Source organism: Myotis brandtii, unplaced genomic scaffold (assembly GCF_000412655.1).
Source record: "Myotis brandtii unplaced genomic scaffold, ASM41265v1 scaffold31, whole genome shotgun sequence".
Taxonomy (NCBI): Eukaryota; Metazoa; Chordata; class Mammalia; order Chiroptera; family Vespertilionidae; genus Myotis; species Myotis brandtii.
This window is the reverse complement of record NW_005361873.1, coordinates 3,142,738-3,155,289: the sequence shown is the minus strand read 5'-3', so window position 1 is coordinate 3,155,289 and position 12,552 is coordinate 3,142,738. Positions and strand designations below refer to the sequence as shown.

At 37.5% G+C, this 12,552-nt stretch overlaps 1 protein-coding gene and 1 pseudogene across 6 annotated transcripts in view; one reads left to right on the top strand and one right to left on the bottom strand.

Annotated features, from left to right (window-relative positions):
- Positions 1-12,552, top strand: part of CEP162 (centrosomal protein 162kDa) — an 83,134-nt gene that overhangs the window by 5,857 nt on the left and 64,725 nt on the right. For 3 of the 6 annotated variants that reach the window (XM_005869950.2, XM_005869951.2, XM_014542665.1), the window contains exons 3-7: positions 348-462; positions 3,792-3,938; positions 4,267-4,450; positions 6,608-6,672; positions 9,114-9,232. In XM_005869950.2, the coding sequence (XP_005870012.1) occupies positions 348-462; positions 3,792-3,938; positions 4,267-4,450; positions 6,608-6,672; positions 9,114-9,232 (630 nt within the window). Of the gene's footprint in view, positions 1-347; positions 463-3,791; positions 3,939-4,266; positions 4,451-6,607; positions 6,673-9,113; positions 9,233-12,552 lie in introns of those variants that run through there. The other 3 variants (XM_014542666.1, XM_014542667.1, XM_014542668.1) reach the window with 3 other exon arrangements.
- LOC102249636 lies at positions 9,752-10,312 on the bottom strand (annotated as a pseudogene).

The window sequence follows — 12,552 nt, the reverse complement described above, 5'->3', positions numbered from 1 at the left end:
GATAGAGAGTTAGAAACATCAACGAGAGAGAAACATTGATCAGCTGCCTCCTGCACACTCCCCACTGGGGATGTGCCCGCAACCAAGGTACATGCCCTTGACCGGAATCGAACTTGGGACCCTTGAGTCCGCAGGCCGACGCTTTATCCGCTGAGCCAAACCGGTTAGGGCTGTGCTTGATTTTTAGCTTATTTTGGTCATATATGTTTAGAAATATGAATTCATACATTAATTCTGAGAATATTGCTTATGTATGGAATAGTTGAACTGTGAGAGAAGGAAGAAACATTTTAGTGATGAATCTGGAATTCTCAAATTTAAAATTTAGTAGCTTATATCTGATTCAGCTTTCAGATGATTCTTTTGAAAATTCAAACAAAACACCTAGACAACCTAAAAGAGAAGTGAAAAAGAAAGACACACTGCCATGGTGGATAACAGAAGGTGATTTCGAAGATGGTGGTAAATATTGCTGATTTTTCATTTCACATTATTTGACCACAAGGGGTCAGTCAAGACTTTTAATTCTGGATTTTGTTACTGTACTATAAATATATAAAGACAATAATTTGAATTATTTTCTTCACTTTATTATATACAGTATTATATAATTGAGAGTCTATGTTTCTGCATTATTAGGTTATTTTACATTGAGATCATTTTTATTTACTCAAATTAAGATGATGTATAATATCAGTATGTTTATATATAATTATATTTAATGGCAAATTGATTTAGGGTGATTTAATAAAATATCCTGACAACATATTAATGTCATTGCATGGGCAGAATTTAACAAATCTATAGATTTTGGTATCACAGTTTCTTATAACATTAGTAAAATAAATTATCACAGAACTATTCCTCATTGCATTGTTACAAATAGAAAATTACTCTCTGGAGCAGCAGTCACCAACCTTTCGGACCTCACAGACCACCAGTGGTCCGTGGACCACCGATTGGCGACCGCTGCTCTGGAGTGTTTTCTTCAGTGTACTATGTATGGTGATCGTTGTATCTCTACGGAACCGAGACTACCATGAAATACCTATGTTCACACTGCTTTCGGGTCATTAAGCACCATTTTATAAACTGATAAGATTTAGTATCTCTTCTCTAGGGGGAAAATTTACCCATGGCTTTTGTTTTTCCACCATAAAACAGCCCAAATGCCCTAATGTGATAGTTACAGCTCTACCTAATCTGACTGGAACCCTCCTTTCTAGCCTCATGTGCTCCAGCCATATTCGGTTATTCCTTCTCTGCTGGAAGCATCATTGGCTCCATGCCTGTGTGCGTTAGCTCATGCCTTCTTGCTCTAGAATGCCTTTCCTCTCATCCTTCTTGTCCAGTAAAGTTTGGTATCACCTCTTTTGCAATCCTTCCCTAACTCTTCTAACTCCCTTACCAACACAATTATTTTCTCATTTGTTTCAGTGTCAAAACACCATAATAGCATTTATGCATTGTGGTAATACTTGTAACCTACTGCTGAGGTTGGCAGCTTTGTGAGGGCAGGAAACACTTCTTTTCCTTGTATCCCCTGACCCTCAGTAGTAAATAATGAATGTGTTTAACAAATGAATGTAAGAGTGAATTTGATAGTCATTTATCTGTTCTTAATAATGTAAATAAGGAATTGATTAATTGAAAAATTCATTTTTTTTTCATAAATCCCCAAACTATACAACAGTGTTAAAGTTTGCATGTGAAGAATTCTTTTTTAGAATCTTTCCCTCCGTTGTAAAGGATATAATATGATGAAGTGCTATTGGAATTGTTGACAAAGATTTGAGAGTTAATTAGCATTAAAGTCTCTTTTCTAGAAAATAATCAGATGGAATGATGTATAAATTCACTTCAAAGGGAAAAAATAGGTCCTGGACCAACACTCGAAGGTAGTCTGACTAAAGGTATTACTAATTTTTAAAAGGATTTATCAATCAGTGGTGGATTTGACTAGTAAAGGATGCAAGAAAGGATACTTAAGAAATAAACTTTGCCCAGCTGGTGTGGCTCAGTGGTTGAGCATTGACTCATGAACCATGAGGTTAAGGTTCAATTCTGGTCAGGGCACATGCCCAGGTTTTGGGCTCAATCCCCAGTAGGGGGCATGCATGAGGCAGCCAGTCAATGTTTCTCATCATTGATGTTTCTAACACTCTCTCCCTCTTCCTTCCTCTTTCTGAAATAAATAAAATCATATTTAATAAATAAACACATAAATGGAAACAAACTTTGACATTGTCCTTTTACACACAAGGGAGAGAGTTTCTCCACCCAAGGGCATAACCTGATCCCTGTTCAGTCACAAACTGTAATAGAGTTTATGGTATGTTCTGAGTACCAGGTGACTCTCAGTACTAGGTGATTCCTCTCATCCAGGTGTAGAAGCTTCTGAGGGAGATGGCAGCACCCTCTTGAGGAGAAGAACCCATTACCCACCCTAGATAGATGCCATTAAACGTCAACATTGAGAACTCCAGCCTTATAATTTTGCTTTCTCTTTGAGTTACCATAAGGACAAAATGTTCTGCCTAGAGCAGCAGTTCTCAACCTGTGGGTCGCGACCCCTTTGGCGGTCGAACGACCCTTTCACAGGGGTCGCCTAAGACCATCCTGCATATCAGATATTTACATTACGATTCATAACAGTAGCAACATTACAGTTATGAAGTAGCAATGAAAATAATTTTCTGGTTGGGTCACAACATGAGGAACTGTATTTAAAGGGCCAGAAGGTTGAGAACCACTGGCCTAGAGGGTAAAACCGTCTAATCCTCCTGCTGGGTGTCCTCTTCATTACCAATAACTCAATTGCACCTTGGTTTCGGTTATAGTAGTCTCTTGTGAGCTCGGTTAGCATGGGTCACATCCCTGCGTCAGCATTGAAACCCAGACAGACAGCACCCCAGCACCCCAGCCTTGGCATGCACTTTCTCCTTTGACGTGTCTCTTGAGTGTCTCTTGATTTTCTGCAGCTGTGGAAGTTATTTGAGCTATGGAACCATAATGCACACCTAAAGCCATAAAATAAATAGATTCTGAACCCTTTCCAAGAGGACACTAATTAGGACATTGCATACAAAATTTGTGACTTCTTAAGGCTTCCTGCAAAGCAAAAGTTATATTTTCCTAATCTTAATACATATTTCTATCATGTAATATAATCTACTTTCTCTGTATATCAGTTTTTTACAACACATGTGTAGTATTGGGATAAAGAAATTTTGATGTTACATAACTTTTTCATTGTTTTCTATTGCTTTTGGAATAAAGAGAAAATCTCACTCCTGGCCTGTGAGGATGAGAATGGTCTAACCATCAGCTCCTGCTCTGGGCTTATTTCTACCCTGACTGACCTTTACTCTCTAGACCCACCTTCACTGGCTTTTTTGCATCCTCAGATATGGCTGTTCCCTCACATTGTTGACCCTTTGTACCTCTTCCCTCTACCTGGAATTGTCTCCCTTTTCCATTTCAGCTGGTTATTTACTACTCTTCCTTCACATAGGGCAGACACTGTTCTTTAAAATAGCATGGTACACTGTATAAAAGTGCTGTGCTCTTTTCACCCTCATAATGCAAAATTTTAAAATATTCTTAAGATACACTGCAAACAAATATAATTTTTCTTTTGTGAATTTTAGGTTTGATGGATTTTTATTTAATAGATTAGATTTATTTTATAGCTACTATCCACAAAATTAGTATAATAGTATGGTGTTGGCATAGTTGTCAAAACAATGTCCTGAATATAAATATCCAGTTATATTAAATCCCATCCCTAGGACGGCTTGGAACAAATGTAAGCTATCTGAAAACAAAGGTGACTTCTCAGCCTATTATGGAAATAGAAGAGGAGTCTGCTGAGAGGATTCAGTTTCTCAAGAGCAGTGGGACCTCTATCCTAAGTATTGACAGCTTAGAAACAAATGGTAAGAAATGTGAGACATATGAGTTCATAGGTTAGTTACTATGCTTATAATCAGAATTTTTACAAAAATTACAATCTTGAAGCACTTAGATTTAATATCTTTCTAAAAAGTTTACAATTACACTTATAGAGAAGCCTTATAATCTTGCTTATTGATTATGAATATACATCTATGCTTATTGATTATGAATATACTATATTGGGTGAAAGATTAAGTAAAGTATGTTTTATATTTTTTAAAATTTTACTATATAATGTTAAATGCATCACTAAAATTAATTTTATCAAAATTCTGTATGTTAATAAAATGTATTTGTGCCTTCATTTAGAAAGAGTAGTTTCTGAGCTCAATCATAGTGTTCTCGGATTGGGATTGGACACATTCGAAGAAAAAGAAGAAAAAGAGCAATTTTTTGCCAGACTTGAGAAAGGGTTAACATCTTCCATTGATTATTCAAGATTAAATAAGGAATTGGATTCTAATGAGTCCACACAATTTAAAGCTTTACATAGGTAATGTAACTATATTATAAACTAATCGTTAAATGATTTTTGTGTGTGTGTTTTTCTAAATTTTTGGAAGACTGGTATATACTTGGACTAAAATGGGTAAGTATTATAACAGGCAAAAGTAGAATCTTATTTTTAACTCTATTCTCTGTTTATTATGTTGGTCAGAGTTTTTCTTTTATGTGAACAGAATACATTGATTTGTATTTGAGAGCCCACTCTCCCTCCAGATATCTGAATGTCATGCCTGAGATATTACTGAGACTAATAGCACATTGCCAGAAAGACCTTACTAGGAAGGTAACTTACCAAGTGATTTTCCACAGATAAGGTAAATAACTGAGTTCAGGTAGCTGTTAGATACTCAGATGGGAAAGGAACAGAAACAGGTTGGGGAACCAGGGAGCAAAGACACAAACCAGGGTTTGTGTCTTACCTTTGTGTATATTTGACCCTAATGATTATTTGAACACCTCATTTATTCTGGAAATCCTGCTAGTTGACTGAGCTGATCCTCTGTAAGTAAGGTAGACTTTTGACATTTTCAAGATCTTTGTGAAACCTGAATCTTTCATTTCCTCAGTTTTATATATCATTTAATATTTTAATTTTAAGTGAAAGTCAGATTATAATTCTAAGATTTTGAAGAACACCAAACTATAATTATTAGTGCCTGCTTTCCTCACGAAGCTTAGTTTCTTACAGATGGTGGACAAAGCAGTGATTACCATGGACTGTGTGGTCTCTGAGATTGTTACCCTACTTGGACGTTAACAAGTTAGCCTGCCAGTTTTATGAATGCTGACAAGATTCCTGGGTCAGAAACAAAGGGCTTTATTTCTCAAAAATAAAGGCTTTATTTCAACAAAATCAGTTCAGTACCTGAGTGCCAAATTCATTTGCCTCAGTTCCCTATGCCCCACACGGCCCACAGGGCAACACAAAGGGTCCATGATGGCTGTCGGCACACGTGGTGGGTTGCTTTACAGGAGAGGACCTGTCACTGAGCATAGAGAATCTACTGCTTTATAGTAAAGTGGAAACAAGCCTTCTCTTTGGGCAGAAACATTGCTTCATCTCTCAAGGTTGCTCACGGCCAACACGACCCTGAGAAATGACTAGGAAAGGGGGGTCCATGCCTTGCATTCTTGGCATACCCATCAGGAACATGCAGACCCATGGTGATTGCCTTTCCCAAGTGACAACATAGATTAAGCCTGTATAGGTTTATTAGTCACAGGATTTTGCCCCTTTGCAATATTTAACTTTTTTCTGATTTCTTAACAAAATTCTTAACTACTGATATTTTTGCTCTAAAACAGACTAGTCAGAGTGCAGCACAGTATTGAAATGCAAAATTATTTTCCGCTATTACTAATATTTCTAATAATAAAAGAGTTAAATGCTAATTAGACCAGATGTCCTTCCAGACAAAGCCACAGTGGGCGGGGCCACCGTGGTAGAGGCCCTTGCAGAATTTTGTGCATTGGGCCTCTAGTAGTTTTACAATTTTTTGGACCTTTTAATCTCACTGGCAAAAGGATTGATGGACTGAAAAAGGTGGAACTGATTCCTGGGTTTGAAAGAAAGCATATCTGAACTAATATATCCAGTGCAATTCAGACTTGCTCCAGCTTCTCTGTTACCTTGCTGAATTTTTCTTGCAAGCATGTCAAACTCGTGGCTGGCGGGTTTAAATGAGGCATGAGGCCCACTGGCCATGGGTTTGACTGGCCATGAGCTTGGTAAGACTCCTGGTTCCAGCTCCTATTTCAGGAGTAAGTTGCTTGTTAGCATGTAAATGACTATGATATTTTTTTCCTGGCCTCCTTGTAGACTTCAGTGGTTCTCATAACTTGTCAAGTCCTAATCTTTAGTGTAAAAAGGACATCTGGATCCTGAGACATGTAAATGCACAAATTTATGTATAGAGTTAAAAATTATGGCATGTTTTCCTTTGTATTATTTTGTCAGCTACAATTAAGCTGTAAGGAAATGTTATTTTCAAAATGTTTTGCTTATAGCTCCCAAGTTTTTTGCTTTTGATAGAACTTGAGAAGAAATACATAATATTAGATGTTTTTAAAAATATACACGAAGGATTTCATGGAAATGTATTATTAACATGTAATACTAAATTAAATAAATATTTTTTTCTAGTAATCAAGCTAATATAGAACTAACCGAAGATAAACATGAGAATGAGTCAAAATTTGAACTGGCAGGTAATTTCATTGGTTTTAAAATTTACAGTATTTGAAAAGATAATGTAGCTTTTAATAAAGATATTGCTAAGAAAAAAATAATTAAAGGGAAATCATATTGTCTTGGAAAGAGCTTCAAACAGTTTGAGCGAATTGCTTGTGTTGTAACCTGAGCCATTGGGAAGTTGTTAAAAGTCCACCGCTACCTTATTTGTTGGGAGTGGGCTGTGGACCAGTTGGGAAGACAGAAAAAAGGAGTTTTGTGCTAGGAGCAGGGAAACCTGTGGAGCCAAGACAAATACCTTTAAAACTTGATTGTGGCAGTACATCTTTTTCCATCTATTGACTTTTAATGTATCTGTGTTTTAAAATGATTTTCTTATAGATACCATATAGCTGGGTTTTGCTTTTTTTATCCAATCTGACAATCTCTGACTTTTAATTCAAGTGTCTTTACACTTTATAAAAATATATTTCTTGGATTGATTATTTACGGTATTGCTATTTGTTTTTGTATCTTTCCATCTTTTTGTTTATTTGGGGGTTTTTTTGTCTTGCATTTTGTTGGATTGAGTATTTATAGTATTCCATTAGCCCTTCTTTTGGCTGGTTATACCTCTTTGCTGTATTTTTTGTGTTAATTGCCCTAAGATTCACAATATGCAGCTTTATCTTATTAGAGTCTACTTTCAAACAATATTTTACAATTGCTGACAGTTCTGTAGCTGATAGTAGTAAAACTAGGTAGTGAGTCCAAGACTACTGGCTCCTGGTTGTGCTCTTAAGTGTTATATTACTTGCACTGTTTCTTATACTACCTGTCTGTAATCCCATAAACACTACATTCCCTTCCATTGATTGGAAGTAGTTCCCAAATCCCAAGTAGTTGTCTAAGTTCATTGTCATAACCTCCCATGTCTCCCCCCTCCTTGTACATCATCTCTTTTTAAACAAATTTAATCTCTTAGATTACTTAAAATTTAGTGCTTCCTACCTAGAATATTAGAATCTTCATCATTTTCATATTGATCCTAGAACCTAGAACAATGTCTAATACAAAGTAATTTCTCAATAACTGTGAATTTAATTGTGTCTACTGATATTTAAAAATCCCACTGTTTTTTTTCTCAAATGGTGGAGAAACAAAGGTGAGCTTCTCAACTTCCAAATATAGATGCTAACCAGGTAACCTAGCTTATCTGTCTAGGTTATAATACCATGCTGTTCCAACCTCCTATTCCTTATGAACTAAAGTGGAAATGTTTCTGTAGGCAGATCTCAGTGGAAGCATCTCTGTTTAATTTCCAAGCCCTCCCAAGTTTATTCCCACACTTCTATTTATAGCTACATTTAAGTTGTCTCCTCCTTTCTAAAAGAAGACTGAAGGACAGTGTTTCCAAAAGCAGATTCTAGTACCTCATGCAGTCTTTCTCCCATCAGGCCATCCTGTTTCTGAATGTGATCTATCTTTTGAACTACAAGATTGCATTTTCTTCTAGAATGGTTGATTCCACCCTGTAAAGGTTATTACGCTTTACAGCCTGTAGGTCTCAGTCAATTCTTCATAAGAGCTATAAACAAGTTACAAATTGTTGAATAGATCCTGGCCAAATCATCCCTGCCTTGTCTTCTCAATAAATAGTCTGATGGAATCATGTTAACATGGACACACCCTTCCCATCTGCTGCAAAGTCATTGAGATATAATTTGGGCCTTTAGCTGAGAAGTGCCCAGTCTTGGGAAACAGTGAAGGTCATATAGGCCAATATTTCCTCAGGGAAGTATCAGAGATAGATCTCTCATGAGTAGCATTTAAAGCTTATAGTAGAGATACCTACAGATACCAAAAAAATCAACTTAAAAAATGAGTAGCCCTAGCCCGTGTGGCTTAGTTGGTTGCACATAGTCCCATGCACCAACCCAAGCAGGGCACATGCCTGGGTTGTGGGTTCAATCCTTGGTAGGGGGCACATAGTTGCTAGCTGATCGATGTTTCTCACATCGATGTTTCTCTCTCTCCCCCTTCCTCTCTCGAAAATCAATTTAAAAGACATTTTTTTTTTAAAAAAAAAAAGCAAAAGCCATCCTTTTATGAGTCAACATTTTACAAAAGTGCTGGCTTTTATAAGTAAGCAATTTGAGATTTTTGTCTTTAAAAAACAAATATTAAAATTTGTTTTAAAGATGATATAAAATCTTTTGGGTAGCTCTAGATATTTTTAGTCAGTTAACACTATCAAAGATTAAAAATAAAAGTACTTGAAAGGACAAAAAATGGAATAAAATTAAGACAGTCTTAAGAATTGAATTATTAAATCTTTGCAAAAAATCTGTTAATTTATATTTATGTTAATATTTCAATAAATTATTCTTATTTGGAATTCTTCCTTTTGAAATCAGTCATTTCCTGGAAATTGATTTTTTTATGTGATCCTTATATTTTTAAAAATTATTTTCTTCAGAAAATTACAGTGATGATTTTGAAGATGAGGAGGATATTGATGGACCTTTGACTACTAAAGATGAAGAGACAAATTCCAAAGAAAATTCCAAATCAGAAAAAATAAATGCACCCAAACAGGTACATATCAATTATTTATTTGACAATTTTGAAACTTCTTTTATCACTTTAGCTGTTATTATTTGGAGAGTTCGAAATATGGAGTTCTTTATAGTCTTTTTTTGTTTGTTTGTTGTTTGTTTTTTTGTTGTTACATGATTCTACCAGTTAAATCTTTAATAAAATTCCATCAAAGATTGTCATATTATATGCCATGATTAGCTTTCTACAAACAACTTTGCTTTCTGTGTACAAATCAGTGTCAATGAAATAAAAAATAAAACTATACTAGGCAGAGAACTTTATTAACCTGTTTCAAACTTTATTCCCAAGCTTCTTCAGCTTAATTAGCTGCAAAGAATGATTTATGTATAAGCAAAAACTGAAAAGAGCTGCAATGTCCAGGGGCATTGGGCTAAAAAATATTAGAGATCTAGATTTTATCAGATCCATAAACAAAATTTGAAAAAGCAGTCATAATATAAAATACCAGCTCCCAGAAACTTCTTCAAGTTTATCTTCTTCAGAAGTTGACTCAGTTCAGTTTGCTTCATTGTTGGAAGCCTCATCAAAATTCTCCACAAGATCTGGAACTTCATCATCCTCATCCTCTCCAGTAGCAATGGCACGTTTCCATCCACAGATTGTTTGGGCAGAGCTTCAGCCAATCTCCTTAAACTAGTCAGACTGTCTGCCCCAAGCTGGTTTGAGATGCTAATAGCATTTCTGTCAGCTGCTTTGTCTCAGCATGGCCTGTAATGGAGAAAGTGTTCGCTGCCAGAGATGCCTGAACTTTAGGGTTGTTAAAGTGGATCACTGTTCCTTAGTTTGTAAACATATTTACCTCTTCAATACCAGAGATATGGTTTACCCCTAACTTCTTTAAGGAGAACTGAAGTTTTTTGTCATCTGCTGTATCTGTTCTGTGAACCACCTTCTTTCTACGAGCAGTTCCTTTCCCACCAATGCGCACTTGTGCCTGCAGTTTGGCGAGTTTCTCTTGGTTCATGATAGTTTCTTTCATCTTGTTGGAGAGGAAACGGGCTGAGTGGGGGACTAGGGCTGATGCTCAGGGGCTTTAGGGCAGACCAGCTGAGAAGAAGCACACACACGCAGGGATGCAAGATCAGTTCTTTATAGTCTTGCTTATTGTTGTAAAGTTATAGGTCTCTTAACATACAGACATTTCCTTAACTCAGGATGTCAGTGTGGTGTAAATCCTAATGAAATATCATGGCAGTTGGTAATATTCTTAAGGATATCTTTTGGCAAGTAATTTCCTTACCTTAAGCTTTAGAAGTTGAAAACTTAATTAAAATCTCAAGTCTAATTTTAAGCAGACATAATAAATTACACTTTTCTTTGGTTGGTCTTGTCCTTGTGAATACAATAAATACCCCTCCTTAGGATTTATGCTAGTAGTAACATTAGTGTCTGAGATCATAAATTATTCTCTTCACATTCAACATTGCTGTACTGTCTCATTTTTCAGTTCTTAACCTAGTTAAGGGTACTACAGCATATTGCCTATCTGATATAACTTATCCTTGAACTATCTAATAGTAACCAGTAGGACAATTATTATTATGTTGGTCTTGATCTGAACACAGTCTCTTTTGGGACTACGTGTTAGGACTAGATGTTTTGAACATGTGTGAAGCCATAAACTATCTAAAAAGAAGTAAGGAACACTTTTGGGTATTAATAAATATTATTTTCTTAAGAAAATTATCTTACTCTAACCTAGTAATTTGCCTTTGGGTGTCTGTATCATGTAGCTTGGGTGGAAAAACCCAGGTGACCTTAGAAATACCCCCAAATTAAAGAGTTCTGATGAGTATCCTTAGAAATGTAATGGGGTTTATACTTGGAATATGGCAATTACAATATTTTATGAAAAATAAATAGATCAGTAGAAGGCACAGTGGTGTGCTATATTAAGGAAGGATAGCCTGCATTAAAATGTGTTAACCTAAATGTGGAAACCTAGGAGAGAGTTGTCTGGGTAAGAATCAAAATAGGAAGGTGCCCTAACCGGTTTGGCTCAGTGGATAGAGCGTCGGCCTGCGGACTCAAGGGTCCCAGGTTCAATTCTGGTCAGGGACATGTACCTTGGTTGTGGGCACATACCCAGTGGGGAGTGTGCAGGAGGCAGCTGATCGATGTTTCTCTCTTATCGATGTTTCGAACTCTCTGTCCCTCTCCCTTCCTCTCTGTAAAAAATCAATAAAATATATTTTTAAAAAATAGGAAGGTAATAAAGCTCTGTTATAACAAGACTAGAGGCCTGGTGCACGAATTCATACACTGGTGGGGACTGGCCAGCCCGCCCTGATCGGGGCCGATTGGGGTGGGCCGGTGGGGGGGAGAGGCTGTGAGCGGTTGGCTGGCTGGCCCCATCCACAATGGGGGGGGGCTGATCGGAGGCGGAGCAGGCCAGGGGGAGGGGCCGTGGGAGGTTAGGGGGCCCATAGGGCCCCAATGGGGCTGGTTGGTTGCTGCAGTGCCCATCATAGTGACTGGTTGTTCTGGTCATTCCATCATTCCGGTTGCTTGGCTTTTATCTATACTAATAAAAGCGTAATATGCTAATAAGACCAGACGTCCTTCTGGACAACCTTCTGGATGAAGCCAGGGCTGCGAGGGAAGCCTCTGTCCTGGGTGCCTGTCGGCTGCCAGAGGAAAGCCTGGGTCCCGGGTGTCTGCTGGTGGCTGGAAGGAAGCCCGGGTGTCGGCGGCTAGAAGGAAGCCCGGGTTCTGGGTGCCAGAGAGAAGCCAGTGCCAGCAGCCCGGGGGAAGGACGGCCTACTCTTGCATGAATTTTGTGCATCAGGCCTCTAGTATATATAGATAATCCTACATACTGCCTATCTGAGTAGAGAATATAGGTGACACTAATTAGAAAACTTATTCTAAGGGAACCTATAATATTGATGAATTTCAATTATGTTACCATTTGGTGGCCTACCTTTTTGAAAATTTTCTCTCAAAATGTAGATGAAACCATGAGTACAAGTTATATTTAATCATTAATTCTTAACAATAAGGGGGAAATGCTGATGTTATATTAGAAAGAATCTTATATGAGGTATTCATGTTATCCTGGAGTTAAAAAAAGAATTTCTGAGCAAAGTGAATGAGCAGAGGGCATCTGGATACTTTAAACAAGGCTTTTATAAATTAACTAGAGGCCCGGTGCACAAAAATTTGTGCACTGGCGGGGGAGGGGGTCGGGGGGTCACCCTCAGCCCCACTTGTGCCCTCTCACGGTCTGGGACCCCTCGGGAGATGACCACCTGCTGGCTTAGGCCCGCTCCCTGGGTGGCAGATGGCAGGCCCGA